Raw genomic sequence first — 25473 nt, 5'->3', positions numbered from 1 at the left:
TGTATGTTGAAAAAATCTGTTTTTCTGTGGCTTTATGTAAATCCAGGCCAACTTCACTCTTGCAGTTCTGGAACAGTTCATCCGGCTTTTACATAAATATTTGTTTAAATCTTTGAATCCTAAAATAAATGCTATTATGAGGGGGAAGGACTAAAATAAGTGAGAAGCATTGGACCAAATTCAGCTCTCACACGAAGGTTAATCCTGAGTAACTCCATGGATTTCAACGAAGTTGCTCTGAATTTACACCAATATAATCAAGAGCAGAAGTTGGACGGTTATCTTAAAAGCTGCAAGATAACCAAGATTAACAAAGGACAGGGAAGTTTGGTAATTCACAGACACACTTTAGGTCAGAGGCGGGCAAACTTTTTGGCCTGAGGGCCACATCCGGTTTCCGAAATTGTATGGAGGGCCACTTAGGGGAGGCTGTGCCTCCCCAAACAGCCAGGTGTGGCCTGACCCCTGCCCCCTATCTGACCCCCCCCCCGCTTCTCGCCCCCTGACGGCCCCCCCGCGGGACTCCTGCCCCATCCAAACTCCCTGTTCCCTGACGCCCCCTGCCCCATCCATCCCCACCCGTACCCTGACCACCCCCAGACCCCCCTGACCCTGACTGCCCCCCGCTGCCCCATCCAACCCCTCCTCTCATTCCGGACTGCCCCCCCCGCCCCATCTAACCACCCCTTCTCCCTGACCGCCCCCGGAACCCCTGCCCCTGGCTGCCGCATCCAACACCCCCCTCCTTCCTGACGTTTCCCTCTCGCCCTCCCCCAGGACCCCTGCTCCCATTTAACCCCATCCTCTGACCGCCCCGACCCCTTTCCACATCCCCCGTTCCAGACCACCACCCAGAACTCTCCTGCCCTCTATCCAAACCCCCTGCCCCCTTACTACGCTGCCTGGAGCACCGGTGGCTGGCGACGCTATAGCCGTGCCGCCCAGAGCACCAGGACAGGCAACTGTGCGGCCCGGCTGGAGCTAGCCACGCCACCGGGTCAAGCTGCGGCTCTGCAGCTGCTCTGCCTCACAAGAGCTCAGAGCCCCACCACCCAGAGCATTGTGCCGGCTGTGCAGTGAGCTGAGGCTGCGGGGAAGGGGGAACAGCAGGGGAGGGGCCGGGGACTAGCCTCCTGGGCCAGGAACTCAGGGGCCAGGCAGGAGGGTCCCCCAGGCCGTAGTTTGCCCACCTCTGCTTTAGGTTATTCTTTTACTAGTCACCTATTCATGTCTTAAGAAACAGGTTCTGCTGCCAAATCCTGAAGTCCATGCTCCAGATTTACTTCTCAAACATTGCTGAGGCAAAATTCCCAGTGAAATCAGTTCTCCTGACTTCATCAGAAAATACTATAAAATAAGAAAGTTGGATTTTCTGTGAAATGTCCTGATTAAATAACTCCTCTGGAGACACTAGCAAGCCTCTTTATTTGAATATATTGAAACATGGGTTTGAATATCATCATTTTATGTCTGTGCATAAGCTTTGGTTTGTTTAGAATAATCCTTTATTATTTCTTTGCCTAGATGAACGAGAGGCAGTTCAGAAGAAGACTTTCACAAAGTGGGTTAATTCACATTTGGCACGTGTATCATGTAGAATTACAGATTTATACACTGATCTTCGTGATGGACGGATGCTTATCAAACTGCTGGAAGTTCTTTCAGGAGAAAGACTTGTAAGTGTCTATATCTTTATATTCTTTTTGTCATCTCTTCATGAAAACCATGGGTGAAATCCTGGTTTCATTGAAGTCAGTGGCAAAATTCCCATTAATGTCAATGGGGCCAGGATTTCACCCCATATTTTTAAGAAACCTCTTCCTATCAATTTTTAAAAATTGTATTTAACACAAGTAAGGGCTTGATTTAGTTCTCATTGAAGTGTCTTTCTATTGTCTTCAGTAGGAGTTAGAACCTTTAGAGCCTCATCTATCATGTAAGGTGCTGAGCACTACCAGGAAGTACTGAGCAACCTCAACTCCCATTGGAATCAATGAAGGCTCTGAAAGGTGCTCAGCACCTTGCAGGCTGTGGCTGTCTTTGATTAGGGGGGTATGCCACATGAACTAGAATCCTCTGGGTGACACTTTTTCCACAGGTATGTGAGCAGTTCTCATTCTCATCAACGGGAAATGAGTGTCAGTATCTGAGGGAAGATATTCATCCTGTGGACTGGGTGTAATAAAACTCCAGTGGTAAGAAGTGGTGCTGTATGACTATTGGAAGTGTATTTTAGGGAATGGTGGGGTACTAGTTTTCCCCCACACAGATCATTTAATGATGTCCCTGCTCTTAAAACAACCTTATCAAAGGAATACTGTCTTCAGCTGTGATCCAAGGCTACATGAGGTTGCAACTGTGTAATCAAGTGTCTTCAGCTGGTCTTATTAATGGAAGCCATATGGGTTAAGACCCTGCATAGTAAATTGGGGTTAAGACCCTGCATAGTAAATTGGACATATGCCCCACAGTGCTGTGTTAGTACAGCAAAACTTGATATAGGGATTTCCAAATATTGTTTTGATTTGTTCATCAGTGAAGTGGGTTCTAGCCCATGAAAGCTTATGCCCTGAACGATGAAGTGGGTTCTAGCCCACAAAAGCTTATGCCCTGAACGAGATCACTGCAAACAGTGCTTATTCCGATACTGTATTCACTTACATTGGTGTAGCTGAGATCAGAGTTGGTCTTTATTGTAAAATTTAGACTATTTCAGGTATTAAGTCTGCAAACCCTTCAACACAGTTTCACCGCTTAATTTCAGTTTAATTATTTGCTCTGAAGTCAGTTTTGATGTCACATATTACTTTATCTACGGGGAAACTCAGACCAGCCATGTGATTTTTTTTTTTTCTCACCAAGGTTTGAAAAATGGATCTTTTATTCAAATAGAACATATGTAGTTATATTGGGAGTAATGGTGCCAAGCCAGCAGCATTCTCCTAGTGAGAATGTTACATCTGTGGTTACATCACCATTAAAATACCATAGTAGTGGTTTGCAACACTACTACAATTTCTTATTTTAGTATTGTTATCTCAGCTTTAGAATGTGAGTACAGCAACCTTTGTTTAAACAGCACATTCTAGCATTCCTTCCACTGCAAACATGGATATAGATAAGGTAATTCACAAAACCTTGAGACAGTTACGCACAATGAAGAGTATATTATTTTGATCATCTTATGTGGCTTACTTGCTGAAATTCTGTTGCTCTTTGTAATTACCTTTATTTTTTATTTGTTATTCACTGGCACAATGTGTTTAGTGCTACATAAGACACAGATATCAAGACAATCTCTGCTCAAAAAAACTTACCATTTAGAGAGCAAACCTAGAAAGTTAGGACAACTGGGATAACTAGAGACAGAAGCTATCTTATATATGTTATTTTTAAATTGTAAATGCAGTTAATATATTCATTCAATAAAATATATAATAACCTTACACTTGTGTTACAAATTCTTACCCTCATCCTGCAACACGGAAGAATAGTCCAGTGGAAAAACAGTCCAGTTGCTAGGACACTATCCTGGGATGCTGAAGAGCAGAGTTCAGTTCAGTGCCCTGTCAAAGACTTCCTGTTTTCCCTTGGGCAAGTCACTGAGGCCTAAATTTTCAAAAAGGTGTGGTGATTTGGAATGCCCCAATCTTCAGGTGCCCAAATTTGTACATCACTAAAGGGCCTGAATTTTCCAAAGGTGCTGCTAACAATCCATCCTCTGAAAACCTTTGAGGTGTCTCAAGTTGGGAACCACAAAATTAAGGCACCCAAAATAACTTCACTTATAACTACTCTTTAATAATCATTGCATCCGTTTACCTGAAGGTCAGACTCACTGGTCTATAATTCCTGGGATCACCCTAGTATCTTTTCTGAAATGTGAGGTCTTGTGTACACTAAAGCCTGTTTGCCCTGCTCTGACAGTGTGTGGAAACCTCAGAGTGGAAATGTAATTTATGTCCGTTTTGAGGGCCTGTTACATAGCCAGGGTGGTGTAAAGTAGCCATCATGTAAGTGAGAATCAGGTTCCTGGAAACTTACGCCCTGGATCAGAATTAATGCTGACTTAGGCCATGCTGCTCCCAAAAGAGAACTTGTGGTCACAGAAATTTGAAGTGAAACCAGTGACTACTGACACTTTGGTGTCCTTAAGAATATTTTTTTAGCAAAGCGTTTCATGTTTATTACTGATGTTGTTCAAGCCAGTGTTCCTAGGATACATAACAGAGCTCTGGCTGAGACCTTCTGTCTCCTGAGTACAGTCTGAAGAAAGGACTTTGCCTGAGCTATTTCAGTGGCCAGTTAATTACATTCACTGAATAAAACAAAGAAAACAGTGTGGATTAGTGTTTTGGCTGAATACCCTCAAAGATATGTCAGTGAGCACTGAACAGCATATTCAGCTGTAATGCTTGTCTACAGAACAAAGTTTTTTTTATTTTATACCTGACTGTTTCTGTTTTATACCTGACTTTCAAGTGATGTTATTGCGTTCATGGTTTTGCCGGGTTACACTGGGTCTTGATCAAAAATGTTACTTTCACGGTGCTGGCTTCCTTTTTTTTCTTTTAAGGAAATCAGTTGGAATAAATGTATTCTGCTATTTTGATAAAATCTGCCTGTCTTTAAGGGTCAAAGAAGTTTTGAAATTTCCTTTTCATGGTGCCTCATCAGTTTGTTTAAGGGCCAAATCTGAGCTGCCTTTAAAAGAGTTAAATGTTGGCAGGAGATGTCCTCTGGAGTTAATTGTTTATCTTTATTGTGTTCATGCATTGGTGAGCTTGCTTATTTAATATATTTCCCAATGCAGCAAATGTTACTTTAAAAACAAATCTTGGCTGTCTGGCACAGAAAGGGGTGTGTCAGTAAAACATGCCATTATCACCCAGCAAAATCACTAGTCTTGCAGATAGCAAATGAAGGTAGTGAATTGAAAAGGAAGATGATGGCAGCATATTTTGACTGGGAGGTGGAATTAAATTGCCTTCACTTCTGCTTCAGAGACTTGATCACGTTCTCAGTGAAGGTGTTCACTTTCACTCCTTATATCGGCCAAATTATCCTCTCTCACCTCTGGGTGTGGTAACCACGGGCACGTTATCTGGTTCCATAAACGGACGTTATTGGTTGATTGGGGATGCACTGGTCCTCTGACTGGTTTGGACACATGTTTCAGCCAGAGATGACCACGCAGCAACATTATCCTTTTAAAAATGAGTTTTAAAAGGAAAACAATTTAAATAAATAAATAAATAAACCTATTCTCTCAAGGAAGAAATGCTTACCTCATATTGAAAGGGGTTAATCTGGGTCAAAGCCTGAGATGAGACTGTGTCCCTAAAATGATGTGTGACCACAGATCATGAATTGTGTTTTTAATTTTGTCATCAGCGTTAAATCCCATCTGGAGAGAAAATACATACTATTGCCAGACTGAGAATGGAAATTGTAGATGACTGCACCTGTTTAGATTGAATGGTTGAGAAACATTTTTTGCAGTTTCAGTAATATCTTTTTTCCCGGTCTGTGTTTTGCCTTGTAGCCCAAACCAACCAAGGGAAGGATGCGCATCCATTGTTTGGAGAATGTTGATAAAGCCCTCCAGTTTCTGAAAGAACAAAGAGTGCATCTAGAAAACATGGGATCCCATGATATTGTGGATGGGAATCACAGGCTGACTCTTGGCCTTATTTGGACCATTATTCTGAGATTCCAGGTAAACAAATTACTTTTGAGTTCTACATGTTCGTTCTCAGTGGACCTGATCCTCCAAGTTACTGGGGACCTTCTGAGAAGTGCTAAGTGCCCCTGAGTCGCACTGACTTCAAGGGGAGCTGAGGGTACTTAGTACTCAGCAGGACTTCTCAGGAGCTTACAGAAATGGACAGCGGCTTGCATGATTGATGCCTAAGTTGCGCTACTGATCCATAGCAGGAAGCAAACGAGAACTGTCAGCCTAGGTTTTCTGTCTATAATTCAGGTACTGTTTTTAAAAACATAGGTAAATACAAGGCGCAGAGAACAAAATAAACTATCTTATTTTCATTATCAGGGTGTTTAAATATATGACATATAAACACTTAAAATCACTGAAAGTGATTTGTAGAGATTTCACAGTTTAGTCATAACCAATAGTATAAATGTATAAACCTTATTTCTCTTATCTTTCTACTCTTGACAGCCACGAAGTTGTTTAAAATCTTAATATTTTTGCCTTTTATGGCTTTACTTAAAACCATGCAAACAATGAGTGGGAGTATTTTTGGTTCTTTGAATATGTATGAAATACAGGAGAAAAGTTCCCATCTCAGTGGAGTAGAATGTAATTTTGAAAAGTAAATGTCTCTTTAGCTTTTAAACTGGTCTGAACTAACAGCTAACGTATAGTTAACTTTTATGACAGTCACAGTGCTATTCCCTTTCGTTCCTTATATGTAAGGAAAAGATTTATTGTAAAATTTCTGTGTGTTCTACAGCTATCCTGATACAAAGTCAGTGTAAAATATAGCAGTGCAATATATCCAGAAAGTCTGACATTTTTGAAGTAAAATCTTTTCAGTTTACTTTGTCTTTGAGGATAAAATGGTCAACATGCCCATAGGTTACCATCTTTATTTTAAAGTGAATAAAATAGTAGACTTCAACATACTAGACTGTGTTGCTTCTAAAGCCACTGGTTCCACTGAACTCAGTGACAAAACCACGTTGCCTTCGAAGGAACTGGGATCTGTCCCTCAGGTTTCCGTCTCACAAGATGCTGAGCATCCTCAACTTCCACTGAAATGAGTTAAGAGTACTCAGAACTTTGCAGGAAGCACAGAAAACCTGGCAAGATTAGGCTATAGCTTTGTATAAAACAGGTTTTGTTTTGACAATTTGAATTGGACGTTTCTGGTGAATTTTAAATTGTTTGTCCGTGGACTTTTAAAAATATCTTCTGGTAAGTTAAAGGCAAAAGAAACTGTTCATCTTATTTTTCTTCTAAGTGAGTGAACATAAATGACTTCTGCGCTGCTGCTCTTTTGCTTTCCTGTTCCTTGGTTTTCTGTGTTGCTTTTGCTCTGGTATTAATTTATTTTATTTCTTTGGAAATGTGCAGAATTAGCTCAGAAATGGTAAATTGATTTCATTAAAACTGATTTGTGAATCTTAGATCCAAGATATCAGTGTCGAAACGGAAGACAACAAAGAGAAGAAATCTGCTAAGGATGCTTTGCTCCTGTGGTGCCAGATGAAGACAGCTGGGTGAGTGTAGATAAAAAGGTTATCTGAAATATTCTTCTTACAGCATTCCGAGGTTTCAATGAAATTGTTTTAAATGTATAAACACGTATCTTCCCTTAAGTGGATTGAACTAAGATAAGGCAATCAACAGAAATAGTAAAATTAATCTTAAAAGCTGATATTTACTAGTCAGTGAAATCTGGCTTACTTATGTTTCTTTCATGTGTTCTACGTGCTAAATATCAGAATCTGAGAATTCAGGAAAGACTACTAGCTCAACACCCCCTTTCCATTCCTGTTATGAGATTGTGATGACACTGAGGCATGTTTACTACCAGATTTTTTCCCTTAATTTTTTTGTGAGGTCATAGATATATACAATAACTAGCATTTTAACTGTTTCAGAAGCTTTGCCCCAAGTCTTCTCTGTGTTTTCAGTGGAATTTTGGGTCATTCTAAACAATGGTGTTCTGCTTGTGGATCATTAGATTATTATTGTGAGATTGACAAGACTCTGTGGTATATAATCCTGAGCTGCTGGTCCTTCACGTTTTGTTTTAGAAAATATACTAGGAACCGAGAGCTGTTTCCATGAAAGTCCGTGTCAATTTCCCTTTGACTTCAGTGGGAGCAGGCCAAAACATAGATAGCTGAAAATTGATGCAGTCCTTTTGAGTTTGTGTGTTTGTTGACTAGGATGTTCCATATCTTTTCCTAGAATATCATTGGAACACAAAAGTATTTATCTGAATCCTGCTCTCCTTTCAAGGCAGAATCTCAGAAGACTCTAACATCAAAATAATATAATTTTCTCTCTTTCTGGTTGTGGGGTTGCATTTTGGGACGGAGAAGTTGGGCGTTGTTTTTGTGGATGGCGTAGGCTGGGCAAAAGGACTTAATGAAACAAAGATGTTCATTGTAGTCTCAGGAGTGGTATAATTCTGAGGACTACAATTCTAGTCTTCTGAAAGTCCTAACCTGCAGAAATAGTGTGTCGCTTTTTATAGGAATTCAGTATTATGCAATGGAATTCACCCTAGATAATGAAAAGAGTTTTAAACGTCAAAGGACTGTAGCTTGTCTTGATTAAATCTTGTTCTTTACGCTTGATTTCGGTGGATTTGGCCCACAGAATATCTTTTGAGGGCTGCAAGGAAAAAGAATATCAATGGGAAGACTGTTGCTGCTTCTCTGAAACAGACTCCTTGGTGTCCTGCTGCCTTTGAGGTAGCCACACACATTATTTAGTGCAGGTTTGAATTTGTTAGGCAATTAAAGTTTTGATTTCTTTCACATTTAGAAAGAGGGCTTACATAAACAGAAGTGCTTCCAAAATGCCTTTCACAAATAGTAGCCTTCTTGCTATTAACTGGCTATCCATTATTTATAGAAATCCACTGTTTCTTTCCTTCATGAAACTTGAATGGACGTATAGCAAATTGAGCGCAGTTAAGTAATTCTAGCGAAACTTAGGCCTCTCTTTCAGAGAGTTCACCTGAACTGGGGTTTGCAAACAACCTGAACATTTTTCGGAAACTTTGAAAGTCCCTGAACCACTGATCAAATTAATCTTGAATCTGCTCAATCCATTAGGCACAAATTTGACCATCACACTCAAAATCTTGAACTCTCGGTTAAAAGCATTTGTGGGGAAAGGTCATTCCTCTGAAACTTTCCGTTCTGCTTCTCCAGCAGTTCCTATCCCTCTCCAATATTTAATATTTCAAGTACCTGAAAATAATAATTTTCAGCTGTTGAGTCAAGAAGTGACTTCAGACTTGAAGACATCGGAACAATACGGACTGCAGACTGGGCACCACAGAGTAAAATTACTTTTCTAGCTTTTTAAAAAAAGTTGGTTATTATCACACGCGTAGAATGTATAACCTTTCTTTAAGCGTTACAAGGAAAACTGAGATGTTCTTGCCTCTTGCTATTGACATGAATAGACAACAGTCATTATGATTGTGAAACTTTAGTAGCTGGTTGATAACATCCCTCCCTTATGTTATAATTGTCACTCCTACCACCAGCTTCCACTGACATAACATGCAAAGCCAGAGCAGGAATGCTATATTGATTATGCTCTTTCTGGTTTTTGTTGTGTCAGTTACCCCAACGTCAACATTCACAACTTTACCACTAGCTGGAGGGATGGGATGGCTTTCAACGCACTAATCCATAAACACAGGTATGTCCTTGGAATATTCGCTATAGATTTAGAAAGATGAAAGTGTACTCACAATTTTGTAGTATAGTAGTTCGCTGTTTGATTTTTAAATCTGTGGGAGTTGAAGATAGGTTGCAAGAACATTGCAGAGTCCCATGGGCAAAAGATGCAGCAAAATAATCAGACTGTTGTAGCTCTTCACATCATTGCCAGTTCACCCAAGTGGTAGTTAGTGTCTGGCATTGCACATCAAAATGGCTACATTTGTATTCAGGAGAATAAATCATACATATGTGATTGTATCACTTTGTGATTGACTACTTTCCTCGCAATGTCAATTCGGTACCTAAATAGACAGCTACTCTTTTCCACATGTGCTACCCTTACTTACCCTGACTAGCACCATTGAATTCAATGGACTACTTGTGAAGTATGGTGATACTCCGTGTTAGTAAGGTGGCATAATTTGGCCCTAGGTTAAATGTTCATTAGGAGCTAAACTATACCACTTGTACTCACATTGGTGACTACTTGCACAAGAAAGTGCTCACAAATGTGAGTTAAGGCTGCACAACCCTGGCAGTAGATTATTTGTTTTTTCTTATTCATTTAGGTCACATTCATTCTTGGTAAATTATCCCCATTTTTGTCATGGGCCAGATTGTGCCACCCTGGCACATGCTGTGCAGTACCTTACTCCTTCAGTGTCCTACTGAAAGGGGTACGACTACTTGAGAAGTAAAGTACTGGATAATACAAGTAAAGGTGTCAGAATCTGGTCCAAATTCATCCCTGGTGAACTTAGCTCCATAGGTCACCACTGCTATTTTGGGTGTCTCGGATTTATTTTTATTCATTCATTTTAAAGCAACATGCTTGTGTGTTGGGGAAATCAAGGATTTTTCTTATTTTTTAGGCCTGATCTGATTGATTTTGACAAGCTGAAGAAATCAAATGCACACTACAATCTGCAGAATGCTTTTAACCTGGCAGAGCAACACCTTGGTCTCACTAAGCTTCTGGACCCAGAGGGTAAGAGTTCCTACCCTTACAGCATTGACTGGCTGTATGTGGAGGAATATCATTCCTTTTTTACAACCCTCCATGCCCCAAGGTGATGTTTTGTGGCAGATTTTTGTGCGGAAGGCAACTGGATGCAGCTCTCTTTCCTATCAGTACCACTCCCTGCATTTTCCTGAGGAGGAGTAGGTAGGACATCAGAGAGATGCTCGAGATGTTCCCTTCTGCAAGGGACCTTCAATCCCAGTTCCCTTCAGTCCCAGTCAAGGATCCGAGGACTCTCATTCTCTCATGTGGCAGTGTTTTGCTGTAACTAGACCACCATACTGGCCTTGTATATAAAACATAAGAACATCCCAGTGAAGAGGCATCTCTATCATCTGTACATAAAACTTTTTCTTTAAGCTAAAATATAGATGACACATACTTCATAGAATTGTCAGCAGCATTTTTTCAGCCAACAAATGAATATTAGTGTTCATGTGCGGCATGTAGTTTCAAGTCAAAGTAACATTAGAATAGGGAGCTTTATTGTCACAGGACAGGTAAAGATCATGTCGTCACTGGGAAAGTTTCTTCTCACTGACTTTCCAATACATCAACATTTCTGCAAGGATTGGAAATAATTTACTCTCCATCTGCACTCGTTAAGGATTCTCCTGAACAAATATCCAGCTGGGTTTGCTTGCCTTTGTGAATTCTAAATATGACTGTGGGTGACAGTCTATAACTCCTTGGTGCTGGTGGTTGGAATTTCCTCTCTGTAATACTCTTAATACTATCATAACATCAGCCTTCTAAGTGTTTGACAAAAATTGTGCCTCACAACATCCCTGTGAAGATAGGTAAATATCAGCCTCAGACAGCAGAAATTGGAATAGAACCAAAAGGTCATGACTCCCCGTCCTTTACTTCAATGACAGTTTGCATTCTCTAAGCCTAACACAAAATATAGCACTTAGTAGTCATGGAGTTCTGTAGCTGCCACTACCAAAGAATATGACACTAACTCAGAACCACTGAACGTATTTTAGTTTAGGCACGTAAGGCTAGACTTCAGATAAAATCTGGGAAGCTGAAAGGCCACTGAACCCACATCTCTGAGTCTTACATAGTGGATTGTCAGCACTGTACGCATTGTTTCAAACCACATATCCCACAGTATACTAAAGTAACTCTTATTTGGTTTTCAGATATCAGTGTTGACCATCCTGATGAAAAGTCAATTATCACCTATGTGGTGACATATTACCACTACTTTTCTAAGATGAAAGCTTTAGCTGTTGAAGGAAAACGTATTGGAAAGGTTTGCAAGCTAAGATTTTATTTGTGATGCAGCAAACTAACTATTCATTTCTAGTGAGCGCTTCAGCCCATTGTATATGTTAGCTTTTAATTATGGACGTGAACACTATATATTCCTATAAAATATAGGAAGTGCTTAATCTTTCCTGATATTTCCATCCATATCTTAACAAAAACCATTTAGCTGATATTTTATTTTGCTTGTTAACTTTACATAGACGTGGCTTTCTCCTGCCCAATAACTGCTTCCCACCCCCAAGAGTTTCTCTCTCCCCTTCTTTGCAGCCTTGAGGAGTCCCTTGTTTAAAAAAGCACACATGCTTTCTCTCCCACTTTGCACAGCAGCCACCATCCTTGCCCTTGAGACAGACTGAACGGGAATTCTTTCTCAGTCGATCAATCACCACATCCTGCCCCCTCAGTTTGCCTGGGATCATGGGAATTCACTGCAGAGCAGTGCAGGGTCCCCACTCCTCAGTTATCCTATCCCCTGTTGTACTCAGGAATTAGCCATTGATCTGTAAGCTAAGTTCCCCTGCACGGTCTCTAACGTAGATGTAGGATTGAAATGCGTTTGAACTGGTCTGGCCTTGTTCCTCAGTTGTTTTGTGCTGCTTGTTACAGGTGCTTGACAATGCTATTGAAACAGAGAAAATGATTGAAAAATATGAATCGCTGGCTTCTGACCTTCTTGAGTGGATTGAACAAACGATTATCATCCTGAACAATCGCAAATTTGCCAACTCACTGGTTGGTGTGCAACAGCAGCTACAGGCATTCAACACTTACCGCACAGTGGAGAAACCACCTAAGTAAACTCAATCACTCTGCTTTTGTTTTTTTATTAATCTCATCTTAAGAAAATAGCTTAAAAACCTCTGGTATCTTATTTCTACTTAGTCCTGATCTTTCACTCTTTCACTCACCCACACACACAGTAGAACAAGAAAAACACTGTGCCATTTGCAAGATACCAGCAGATACTGCCTCGCAGCAGCCACTCATAACTACTCATAGTAAAGTACTGCAAGGAGCAATAGAGTATCATTATCAGACAATAATGCCACCATTTATGCATGTCAGCACTGTATAATACATGTACACAGCTAATAATAGTATTTCATTGTTTATCCCAGATCAAGAGCAAGTGTCTCTGGTCTTACAAAACATAACTTTGAATGCTAAAAACTGATGTAACAAGAAACTAAGTCTCTTTAGTTCTGTAAGCTGCCTTGTAATGTTATGACCCTGTAAATATGTATAATCAATTAATGCAGTTTTCATTAATAATAATCACCGTCCAGATGCATTACAATTGCGGTTGGTTTCATAGTGCCTATAAAATGAGTGTATTTTCTAGGAAGTGCTCTAAAGGCCTGATTCAAAAGAAAGAGTCTCATTGACTTCAATGAACTTTGAATCTAGCCTTAAATTCTGTGTCAGTAGATTAACTAGGTCAGTTCATGAAATAAAAAAACTGCCTCCCCCCTCCCCGAGGGATTTCAATATATAAAAACAAATCGGCTGACTTTGTGCAATCATTGTGACATTTGAACCAGTTGGTTCTCGTGGGCACTACTCCTGTCCTTCCTGCTTTCACCCGCAATGAAACAGAAAAAAAAGACTAATAATAATTGTATTACTGAGCTATGAACAACGTCAGTCCTTCAAGAAAGCACTCTTTAGTTCATTAGAAGTGATGAAATATTCATTTTAACCCTGTTTTCTTTTGGGAATTTGTGTCTAGATTTACAGAAAAAGGAAACTTAGAAGTACTGCTTTTCACCATCCAAAGCAAAATGAGGGCTAACAATCAGAAAGTATACATGCCACGGGAGGGCAAACTCATCTCGGACATTAACAAGGTGAAAGCATAAACTCTGTTTTCTCAGCTCCTTATGTGCATGTCAAATGTTTCTTTTCTTTTAATCTTACTTCCAGCTCGCTAGGGAGAAAACTGTCCCCCGCACCAACCCCAGGACCCCTGGATTGATGCAGGGGATCCTAAAGGATTGAGGGGGTAGAATGACTTTTCCTGCAGGCCACACTGGATAACCACTAATGTAGCCTCAAGGCTGCAGCAGCATCTGCAGCACTTGCATATGCTCCCTCTGCTGGGGGAAATGGTGACTGGTGTTTTGTAGCTGTAGATCCACTGGCCTTGCCCTGCTTCTCATTAGTCCCGCCCCATAGAACTCACTGGGTATATCTACGGAGCAGCTGTGATTGTGCTTCCCAGTGCGGGTAGACAGACACGCAGTAGCTTGGCTCAAGCTAGCATGCTAAAAATAGTAGTATGGCCCTGGCAGTTGGGGCTCGCCACCTGCGTACAGGGGGTTAGGTGGGATTGTACTTGGGTGGCTAGCACCCTCCCAGTTGCTGTGTAGGCAGGCCCTCTGACAGAAAAGAGAAACAACATTTAGTGATCTCCCTTCCCCCCATACCCCATTTTCCAATGCGCTCTACCTGCCATCAAAGCCCCCTGGCAGCTAAAGCAGAACAAAGTTCCACAGTGAATCAAGGGTCTTCCTTGGCCACAGAACAGGGGGCAGAATTTGCCCCATAAGTGTCTCTGTCCTAATGTCCACTATGCGAGAGAGTTAGGGAAGGAGAAGGTTTGTGTGAAGCCACTGGGAACAATCTTGTTGGTTCCCAGTCAGAGTTTATACAACTAGCTGTTACTCAGCTACAGCTGACTGAACAGCAACAGGTCTGACAAGATCTCTTGGGGATAACAAATGGCTTCAAACTGTGAGCCTTCCTAATTTGCTTTTTATCATGCTTGGAATTCCCAGAGCAGCTGTTACTGGTGTCTGTGCTTCACTCTGCATCCGGGAGAGCAATAAACTGCACAACTCCCCTGTTTATGTTATGCTCCTGCTCCTGTGCCTGTGAATGCCTAAAATACTTGGTTTCAGGCAAAGTCACATCTGTTAGGATTTAGAGGAATCTAGGATAGTGTCTGATTAACTGGGGATATTTTTGTTTTTGATGAGAAGGATCTGTAATGCTGATTAGCTTGATTTTAATATGTAATTTTTATGGCAATAGCTTAATGTACGTGAACAGCTTTTTACTTTTTAAAAAATGTCTCATGCAACAAAAGAAATAGAACCCAGTGTTCTGCTCTTTTTCTAAAAGTCAGACCTTAAAGATCTATGTGGAGAATGATTTAGGAGAGAGAACAGGTGAATCATATTTTCTCTCCCTAAAAGGGAAAGATTTTAGCTCTTTTGAGGAAAGATTAAACACACTTGGATGTACAAATTCAAACCAATTGTTTTGTTTAAAGAAAACAGATTTAAAACAAATAAAGAAAGATCCTCACAACATTCCTGTGAGGTAGGCACATTTGATACCCAGTTCATAGGCAGGTAAATTGAGGAACTGAAAGTGTAAGTAGTTCTGTCTTGGCCACGCATTGGCAGAGGTGGGTATAAAGCCTGACAGTCCTGTGCTCTTTCACTAAACAACATGGGCCAAATTCGTCCCTTATGTAACTGCTTTGGCCACAGTGAATTTACATCAGGAATTAATTTTAGTCCACAGTATTGATTTCATGCAAAGTTGGTGTGATTTCTTAAAGTTCTTTAAAAAAGTGAATCTAAAGAATATGATGATTCATTTTTTTCATCTCTTCAGGCCTGGGAAAGACTGGAAAAAGCTGAACATGAAAGAGAACTGGCACTGCGAAATGAGCTCATAAGACAAGAGAAACTGGAACAACTTGCACGGAGATTTGATCGCAAGGCAGCTATGAGAGAAACTTGGCTGAGTGAAAATCAACGTCTGGTTTCTCAGGTGGTGCTTTCAGAACTATTTGTATGACTAAACTTATCACCGTGAGTAATTATGGGATACAGTTTCTGCGCGCAATGCGTGTTCCCTACTTCATGCTAGTTTGTGCTGTGTGTGTTAGACTCCCTCTGAACTAATTCGGCAAGTCTAGACTCAGTAGAAAACTATGCAGGAATGTCTCCCCAATATTCATTATTTCCATGAAATGGAAGGACCAAGTAAATGGCTAGTGAATTCAGTGGAATTACACCAGGAATGAACTTGATTCATTGACATTAGAGACAGAAAATGCCTGTGAGGTCCCCTTGCCATAAGGCCAATTCATGATTTTCCCAGTAATATATCTGCTGTTTTTATCAATGGATGTATTTTCAGAGTATTTTGAAGCCACCGTTGTTAGCAAATTTGTTTTGAATAATCAAAAGTAACATTACGCAGCTTTGTTTGAGCAATAGCATTTTTGATGCACAGGCATTACTAAAATGAATTCTGTGCATTTACAGGATAACTTTGGTTTTGACCTTCCAGCCGTGGAGGCTGCCACTAAAAAACACGAGGCCATTGAAACAGACATTGCTGCATATGAAGAACGAGTCCAGGCGGTGGTTGCTGTTGCAAAGGAACTTGAGACTGAGAATTACCATGATATCAAACGCATCACTGCAAGAAAAGACAATGTTATACGCCTGTGGGAGTACCTGCTGGAGCTACTCAGGGCACGTAGACAAAGACTGGAGATGAACCTTGGTCTGCAAAAGATATTCCAGGAAATGCTTTACATTATGGACTGGATGGATGAAATGAAGGTAAATGTCACCAAGATAAGATGATGGCAGGAAACTGCTGCTGTTACAGATTATGTGTGTCCTTTATCTGTTTGAATTATGTTTGTTTTAAACATAATGTCAGGAACCAAATGTTCAAAAGCAGGAGCTCTCCATTCACGTACATCAGTTCACTTCTTGATACACAATGCTGGACTTTTTTTAAAATATAAAATGAAAACAGCTACAAAAAACCCCCAAGTACTTCTCTCACCTTCTAAACAAAGTAATATTTTATTTTTGCTTGTCTCTGTTTGGGGAAGGCAGATTTACATTCAATGCAGTACTCATTCTGGGCCAGACCCTTTATGCAATGCACATGTGGGTGGAAGGAGATAAGGACCTCTCTTCCTCAGCTGTGCAGCTCTCATGAGGGCCAAGAAGACTTGCAGCTGCTGTGCTCAAGAGAACATGCAAACTGTTTCCCACCTGTCTTTGAGCTGGGGAGAGGGGCAGGGCCATGGCTCCATCCATTCTTCCTTACCTGTCAGCCAGCAGAGCTGACTGGCTGTGCAGAGGAATGACACTGCACCCCCATAAGGGCTGCAGTAGCTGCGTGCAGTGCCCAGGAGCTAAGGGAGGCAGAACGTCTCCCAGTGCTCCCCTAGGCAATACAGTTCTACACCCTCCCCAACACAAGACTGTTTCAGTGGCACAACGAAGCCCTTTTTGCGTAATAGAGTTTTGAAAATATAGAGAAAATATTGGCCGAAATATATTGTCACCAGTGTAAATCTGTAATGGCTCTATGTAAATTACTGGTATCACTCCAGATTTAAACCAGTGTACTGAGAGCAGAACTTGGCCCATCATATGTAAATATTGCTCATTCTATGCTTATAGGTGGCATAAAAGTGCTCTATTGGCTAAAAAAGAATTAAAAAAAAATAAAAACGCAGTCATGAAAATGCTACTTGATGCCTGGGGTCTTATATCTGTAAAGGAGACTTTTACCGTGTGGCCGGTTGCACTGCGGTGAGAATCTCTAGTTCTGTGCTTTGGGAGGTGCATGAAGTAGATTGTTTTAATAGTGACTAACTCAGACTTTTAACTTGCTTTCTTTGAGCAGGTGCTTCTGCTATCTCAAGACTATGGCAAGCATTTGTTAGGGGTAGAGGACCTGTTACAGAAGCATGCGCTGGTGGAGGCAGACATTGCCATTCAGGCTGAAAGAGTGCGGGGAGTCAATGCATCTGCTCAGAAATTTGCCACAGATGGAGAAGGTAAGTTGTAGTTTTACTTATGTGTTAGGTTTGAAGAGACAATAATTTTGGTTACATATTTATTGAGCTTCATTAGCCGTATAATACACATTGGGCTAAATTCACCAGCGTAAGTGGGCCCATCTCCATTGATTCAAGTTGGATTTACTTATGCCAGAGGTAAATTTGGCCAGTTACCTTCTCAGAATTCATCATGGCACTGTATTTTGCATGGCATTTCACACTAGTAGCTAGCAGATTTTGTAACTTTTTACCAGTCATTCCTTTTGCCTTACAATTTCCCATTTCACCTCTTTCTAATGGTTACAGTTCAAGTTATTGGATCTGACTCTGATCTCGTACACAGTAATGTAAATCAAGAGGAATTTCACTAAATTACACTAGAGTAAAACTTCCCCGTTTTTGTACTGCCATTTTGCTCTTGAGTTCAGTAGGGTAAATCGAAAGTAATTTATCTGAATTCACTGAGAATACTCAGGACTTACACACAAATAACTTAGAGTGAGGTTTGACTGGTACTCTAGTCTTTTATTGCACTCAGCTACTCTGTGATGGCTACTCTGCAAGCATTAAGAGTCCTAGGTGCTCTAGTTTTACAGGTAAAAATAAGTAAGATTGAACTCTAATACATTTCTGTCTGATCAGGTTACAAACCGTGTGATCCACAAGTTATCAGAGATCGTGTAGCTCATATGGAGTTTTGTTACCAAGAGCTATGCCAGTTAGCAGCCGAACGCCAAGCTCGCTTGGAAGAATCCAGGCGTCTGTGGAAATTCTTCTGGGAAATGGCAGAAGAAGAGGGCTGGATCAGAGAAAAGGAGCAGATCTTGTCATCTGATGACTATGGGAAGGACCTAACTAGCATTGTCCGTCTCTTGAGCAAGCATAAGGCATTTGAAGATGAAATGAGTGGCCGTAGTGGCAACTTCCAGCAGGCAATAAAAGAAGGTGAAGATATGATTGCTGAGGAGCACTTTGGGTCTGAAAAAATTAGAGAGAGAATTAAGGATATGCGAGAGCAATGGGCTAACCTGGAGCAGCTGTCTGCCATTAGGAAGAAACGCCTGGAGGAAGCCTCTCTTCTTCATCAGTTCCAAGCTGATGCTGATGATATTGATGCATGGATGTTGGACATCCTCAAAATTGTCTCCAGCAATGATGTTGGTCACGATGAGTATTCTACTCAGTCCTTGGTCAAGAAACACAAAGATGTTGCTGAAGAGATTGCAAACTATAGGCCAACCATTGACTCACTGCATGAGCAAGCAAAAGCTCTGCCTCAGGAACACGCCGAATCTCCAGATGTTCAAGGCAGGTTGTCTGGAATAGAGGAAAGATACAAAGAGGTCGCTGAACTGACACGGCTCCGTAAACAAGCTCTACAAGATACCCTTGCTCTGTATAAGATGTTCAGTGAAGCAGATGCTTGTGAACTTTGGATTGATGAAAAGGAGCAGTGGCTCAACAATATGGAGATTCCAGAGAAGCTTGAAGACCTGGAAGTGATCCAACACAGGTGAGAATAGAATTGTGAGGAGGTCCTGTTGTATATCAGCTACCTGTGTGCCTCACTCTAGTCTTATCTTGTCTGTGACTGAGGGTTCCCAATGCCTTTATGATCTTTTTTTCAGATTTGAAAGCTTAGAACCAGAAATGAACAATCAGGCATCCCGTGTTGCAGTGGTAAATCAAATTGCTAGACAGCTGATGCACAGTGGTCATCCAAGTGAAAAGGAGATCAAGGCTCAGCAAGACAAACTCAATACAAGGTGGGTTAATGACAGATGACACGTGGAAACTTGAGATTAGAGGACATGGTTAGCGTTGTTTCTTTTGTGTTTCTGTGTATTTTATATATATGTTTTTGAAATGGGCAGGGTCTGGTTTTCACCTAGTGAAAACTGGCATAGTTCTGTTTTTTTTTAAAAATTCTGCCTCTCTCTTAGGGCCTGATTCAAAGCCAGAGTTGTTCCATTGACATCAATGGACTCTGAATTAGGCCCTTACTACTGTAGCTATAAATCTGTGATAATATGAAGACTTAATGTGCTAAATATTTTGTTGTAAAAATCAACTGGTACAGCATATTTTACAAACCTGCTCTTAGAGTCTTAGTTTTAGTCTTCATGTGCATTCACGCTATGCGGAAAATCCAGAGAGTTAGAGTGTAACCTGCAGAAAATATTTGACCCTGCAAAAAGTGAAAATGTTGAAATCCAGTCCATTGCTATCTGGTGTTTTCTAGTATACACTGTAGCTCACTGTGGGGGGGAGAACAAAAAAAACCAAAAAGAGGTTATTTAAAAGTTCAACAGGCTTACTTCAGCCATTTTCCTCATTCAGAAATGTTGACATTAGACTTTACCATTATTGTATATTACCCTCAGTTTCTCTGCTTTTCTCTCCTCCCCATTTTTAGATGGAGCCAGTTCAGGGAACTGGTAGACAGAAAGAAAGATGCTCTTATCTCTGCTCTGAGTATCCAGAATTACCATCTTGAGTGTAATGAAACCAAATCCTGGATCAGGGAAAAGACCAAAGTAATTGAATCCACACAAGATCTGGGCAATGATCTGACTGGAGTAATGGCCCTTCAGAGAAAGTTGACGGGTATGGAACGTGATTTGGTAGCCATTGAGGCTAAGCTAAGTGACCTGCAAAAAGAGGCTGAAAAGTTGGAATCTGAACATCCTGACCAAGCTCAGGCCATCCTGTCGAGGCTTGCAGAAATCAGCGATGTGTGGGAAGAAATGAAAACTACCCTCAAGAACCGGGAAGAGTCCCTTGGAGAGGCAAGCAAACTACAGCAGTTTTTGCGTGACCTGGACGACTTCCAGTCCTGGCTATCCAGAACCCAGACTGCGATTGCCTCAGAAGACATGCCAAACACACTGACTGAGGCTGAGAAGCTGCTCACTCAGCATGAGAATATTAAGAATGAAATCAACAATTATGAGGAAGACTACCAGAAAATGAGAGACATGGGCGAGATGGTAACCCAAGGACAAACCGATGCACAGTATATGTTCTTACGCCAGCGCCTGCAGGCTTTGGACACTGGGTGGAATGAGCTTCACAAAATGTGGGAGAATAGGCAAAACCTCCTTTCACAGTCTCACGCCTACCAGCTGTTTCTCAGAGACACTAAGCAAGCTGAAGCATTTCTTAATAACCAGGTAAGTGGACAGTAATTTAGTTCCTTGCATTAATCTCTGACAAATTGACACCACTTATTGCAATTGCCTAGCTAAAGATAGCAAGTTTTTTTTCTCACAAAGATGAGAAACACTCTAGTTCACGGTATGGGGAGCCTCTCTCTGTCAAGCAGATAGCAATTAACACATCTTACGCTTTTTTGTCTGATATATTTTTCTTAATAAAAGGAATATGTTTTGGCCCATACTGAAATGCCCACTACCTTGGAAGGAGCAGAAGCTGCTATTAGAAAACAGGAGGATTTCATGACCACAATGGATGCCAATGAGGAAAAGCTCAATGCAGTTGTCGAAACTGGCAGGAGGCTCTTTAGCGATGGGAACATTAACTCTGACAAGATCCAAGAGAAAGTGGACTCTATTGATGACAGGTAAGGTTTGCTTAGAGTTTTAGTGACTGTTGTACATCAAACTTTCCAGCTCACCCAGAACTTAATTTCTTTTCTGAATTTGCCTTTATCCTTTGGATTGTGGAGATTTCCTAGCATGAAGCACTGATACCAGTTGGATTGGTACTGAGATGTAGAAAACCCCAGCTCCTGGGAGCAAGGCATTAAGCTGAAGTATACTGAAAAGTGGGTTTGCTTCTCTCTCTTACATCAGTGTAAACAGGGAAAAACTCTACTGGAATCAGTAGAGTTACAGCAGTGCAAAGCTGACCCTAAGTGACCTGAGACTCAATCCCTGTATGTTTTAATCCAGTTTTCTCGTAGATGGATTAAGGCAAAGGGACGTATTAGAAAATCCTAATATGGTATGTTTTCGTTGTGTTATAAAAACATTAGGAACCAGCATGCTTCAAAATGAGATGGGCTAATTGTAATCAAATATGAGCTCTGCCTCCTTCTGGAGACATTTGAAATAGTGAGCTAATAGTAGGATTTGGCTGTGAGACGGTTGCTATATCATTGTATCAGAGCATTCATAGACTGTTTATGCTATGAATTGAGGGAGCTGGTCTTCCCTGGTTCCACAAGTCTAAAGTTTCTCTGCTATCACCTGGCTAATTTAATTATATTAATGTATTCCTGTCCTTCTCCAAAGAAGGAAGTTGGCTCCTCTGGAGTACAAGTGAAATTGTACCTGACCTACCCACTTGGCTTTGATCACGATTCCCAAGGTGTAACAGAGGTTCCCTGCCTCTTTTTGTGAAATTAGATTAGAAAACATTGGTAAAAAGAAAAGGAGTACTTGTGGCACCTTAGAGACTAACACATTTATTTGAGCATAAGCTTTCGTGAGCTACAGCTCACTTCATCGGATGCATCGGATGGCTTCTACTCTGAGACCATTGGTAAAAATGTCTCTCATCCTAAAATAGGCTATTTCTTTGTCCTTATTGCTGGGACATGGCAGCTGTAGATTTTAAGCACTTCTTCTTTTCTAAATTCAGGATGTTTAATTTTGATGGGAATGAACCTAATGCCTTGGATGCACTTTTATCCTTAGATCACAAAGCACAACTATAATAATAATAATAAACTTACGTAGAACCTTTATGCCAAATAATACTTTTGATCCTTATACCAGATACTCATCTTACCCTAATTACGTAAGTTTCTCCTTCAGAGAAGCTCAGCGATAGCCAATTGCTCTTCTCTCCAAGGATGAACCTAAGTGAAATACTGTAGGATATTCCATTTAGTCATTTGCCTTTCTTCTCTGTCCGGGTAAAGCAAAGACCTCTAACCTGTATGCATTCTGCCTCCATTATGGCCCACCAAGACGCCCTCACAAAGAAAGGCAGAATATTTCTGTTACCAGTGATTCCTGGGGATCTCTTGAGAAGGATTTCCTTATGCCCTACACATTTCAGTGATCCTCTATCTGACCAGGATGGAGTGGATATGGCTCCCTTTAGAGCTCAGCAATGATGCCCCAAGTGCCAGAAAGATGGGATCTCTTGAAAGTGACCCAAGGCTCAATTCATTCCAGTGCCCAAGTGTGCTGACTCTGCAGAGCTTCCCACTCCTCCAGCAAAGAACCTGAACTGAGATAAACAGCACAGTGGCCACTACAATGGGACTGCCCGTGTGTCCTCATTGTTCAAATAGAAGTCTCTACTCTATGAAGGACTATTCAACTTCTCTTAGAAGACTTTGTTAATAATTAGGGAAGGCAATAAAGGTACTTAATATCACACTGCTGCCAAATTACCTTTTAATCAACACCAGGACACAGTGTAAACCCAGTCAGCACCGGCACTGATTTCACTCTGTCCCTCTAAGCCTGAGCAGTTACAACTATACAGTCTCTAGCAGTGTAGGGATCTTGCTTCCATAGTCTGTTTATTTCTGGCACCATACATATTAGAGGAGAAGCAGAGGATGTATTGGTGGCATGGCACATTGGGTACCAGCATTACCACAGAATTTTACACGTTCCAGGCTTTCAGCAACCCTCAAATGTCACTCTCCTCGGGTGATGACTAGTTTTCATGAATACCTGCTTCTCATTCATGGCTCCTCCAGTAAGAAAAGTGGAAAATAAAAACCAGTATTTGGCAACACAGAACAAGGGACTTTTCTCTTCATAAATAAGGCAATCTCTCAAGCTTCCCAACCTGCCTGTGATAGCATCTTCTGACTTGATTCTGACTTAGATTTTGCAATGTAAGATTTTGTTTCTTAGACAGAAAAATAACATCTTTACACCATTTTTATTATACTGCTTGAAAGGCCAGCACTAAATATATTAGCATGGGGATAAAAGTTCTTTCCTCCCACTCATCCGAAGTAAACAAAGCAGGTAACCCCAAACTTTCCTTCCCAATCTTCTCTGATTTTCTCTCTCCTTCACCGTAGCTTTTTCCTCCCACTTGCTAAGGCAGGGAACTTGTCTTCTGGTCAGCCAGACTTTTCCTACAGCCTCTGTCATTAAGGGTGGATCCAGGAACACAGTATCTTCTGGTCAGCTTCTCCCTGAAGCCCAGTAATAGGCAGCTGAAGTGTGGGGATATTCTAGGCCTGACTAGACCACCTTCCATTTCCTATGCTTCAAAGAGGTGCTCTCAAAACTCAGGGGTCTTGTTGTCAAGTGACTCTTTGCTGCAGTGAAAACCTCCTTGCTACCCCTAGATGGCTGCCTTGCAGACCTTAATTTCATGACATGGGCTTTACGTGTTCCTGCTTTGAATGCAAGGCAAATCCTAGACACTGTTTTTGATTCCATTTTACATCAACACATTTCCAAAGCTGTTTATGTGGAACACCGCAAAAACCACCCAGTGTTACACTATTAAGGAAATACGTGCAATTGCGGTTGAGTTTCTAGGAGTATAATGCCTCAAAAACAAAGTGTAAGGGTTTGTCTTCACTACCGGGGAGATTGCTGCTGCTACATATGATGCACTGGGTGTCGATTTAGCGGGTCTAGTGAAGACCCGCTAAATCGATGACAGAGTGCTCTCCGGTCGACTCCAGTACTCTAGCTCCCCGAGAAGAGTAAGGTAAATCGACTAGAAAGCGTATCCCATCAACACAGCGCAGTGAAGACACCGGGGTAAGTCAACCCAAGGTACGTTGACTCCAGCTATGTTATTCGCATATTTATGTTATTCAGTTTACCCCGGTAGTGAAAATAAGCCCTAACTTTTGAGTGTTGTGAGAATGGGTTTAAAGGAGGCCTCTTGGTTTAACAGAAAGTATGTCTCCCACTCAGGCTCCATCTGGGTGTACAACGAAGAAATAGGGCTGTTGATTAGTCGCAGTTAACTCAAGTGATTAACGCCAAAAAATTAACTGAGATTAAAAAAATTAATCGCAATTAATCTCACTGTTAAACTTATTGAAATTTATTAAATATTTTGGATGTTTTTCTACATTTTCAAATATATTGATTTCTATTTCAACACAGAATACAAAGTGTACAGTGCTCATGTCATAAATATAAAGGGAAGGGTAAACCCCTTTAAAATCCCTCCTGGCCAGAGAAAAAAAATCCTCTCACCTGTAAAGGGTTAAGAAGCTAGGATAACCTCGCTGGCACCTGACCAAAATGACCAATGAGGAGACAAGATACTTTCAAAAGCTGGGAGGAGGGAGAAAAACAAAGGGTCTGTGTCTGTCTGTGTGGTGCTTTTGCCGGGGACAGAACAGGAATGGAGTCTTAGAACTTAGTAAGTAATCCAGCTAGATATGTGTTAGATTTTGATTTCTTTAAATGGCTGAGAAATTAAGTTGTGCTGAATAGAATGGATATTCATGTCTGTGTGTCTTTTTGTAACTTAAGGTTTTGCCTAGAGGGATTCTCTATGTTTGGAATCTGATTACCCTGTAAGGTATTTACCATCCTCATTTTACAGAGGTGCTTCTTTTTATTGTTACTTCTATTAAAATTCTTCTTTTTGGGAACTGAATGCTTTTTTTCATTGTTCTTAAGATCCAAGGGATTGGGTCTGTGGTCACCTATGCAAATTGGTGAGGATTTTTATCAAACCTTCCCCAGAAAGTGGGGTGCAAGGGATGGGAGGATTTTGGGGGGGGGAAGATGTTTCCAAACAACGCTTTCCTAATAAAAATAAACCCAGATAAACGTTTGGTGGTGGCAGTGGAAGTCCAAGGGCAAAGGGTAAAATAGTTTGTACCTTGGGGAAGTTTTAACCTAAGCTGGTAAAAGTAAGCTTAGGAGGTTTTCATGCAGGTCCCCACATCTGTACCCTAGAGTTCAGAGTGGGGAAGGAACCTTGACAG

The 25473-nt window shown here is 41.1% G+C and overlaps 1 protein-coding gene across 4 annotated transcripts in view; it reads left to right on the top strand.

Annotated features, from left to right (window-relative positions):
* The window catches only part of SPTBN1 (spectrin beta, non-erythrocytic 1), a 214181-nt gene that overhangs the window by 130927 nt on the left and 57781 nt on the right, over positions 1 to 25473 (top strand). For all 4 annotated transcript variants that reach the window (XM_084622256.1, XM_084622257.1, XM_084622258.1 and 1 more), the window contains 15 exons: positions 1525 to 1676; positions 5546 to 5719; positions 7157 to 7248; positions 9338 to 9418; positions 10314 to 10429; positions 11611 to 11723; positions 12347 to 12534; positions 13470 to 13587; positions 15365 to 15523; positions 16024 to 16326; positions 17414 to 17567; positions 18213 to 19083; positions 19199 to 19336; positions 19987 to 20743; positions 20951 to 21153. In XM_084622256.1, the coding sequence (XP_084478382.1) occupies positions 1525 to 1676; positions 5546 to 5719; positions 7157 to 7248; positions 9338 to 9418; positions 10314 to 10429; positions 11611 to 11723; positions 12347 to 12534; positions 13470 to 13587; positions 15365 to 15523; positions 16024 to 16326; positions 17414 to 17567; positions 18213 to 19083; positions 19199 to 19336; positions 19987 to 20743; positions 20951 to 21153 (3619 nt within the window). The remainder of the gene's footprint in view (positions 1 to 1524; positions 1677 to 5545; positions 5720 to 7156; positions 7249 to 9337; positions 9419 to 10313; positions 10430 to 11610; positions 11724 to 12346; positions 12535 to 13469; positions 13588 to 15364; positions 15524 to 16023; positions 16327 to 17413; positions 17568 to 18212; positions 19084 to 19198; positions 19337 to 19986; positions 20744 to 20950; positions 21154 to 25473) is intronic.

The sequence above is a fragment of the Lepidochelys olivacea genome, assembly GCF_965140295.1.
Source record: "Lepidochelys olivacea isolate rLepOli2 genome assembly, chromosome: 3".
Classification (NCBI taxonomy): domain Eukaryota; kingdom Metazoa; phylum Chordata; order Testudines; family Cheloniidae; genus Lepidochelys; species Lepidochelys olivacea.
Note: the sequence above shows the minus strand (reverse complement) of the source record. Positions and strands in the feature narration are given on the sequence as shown.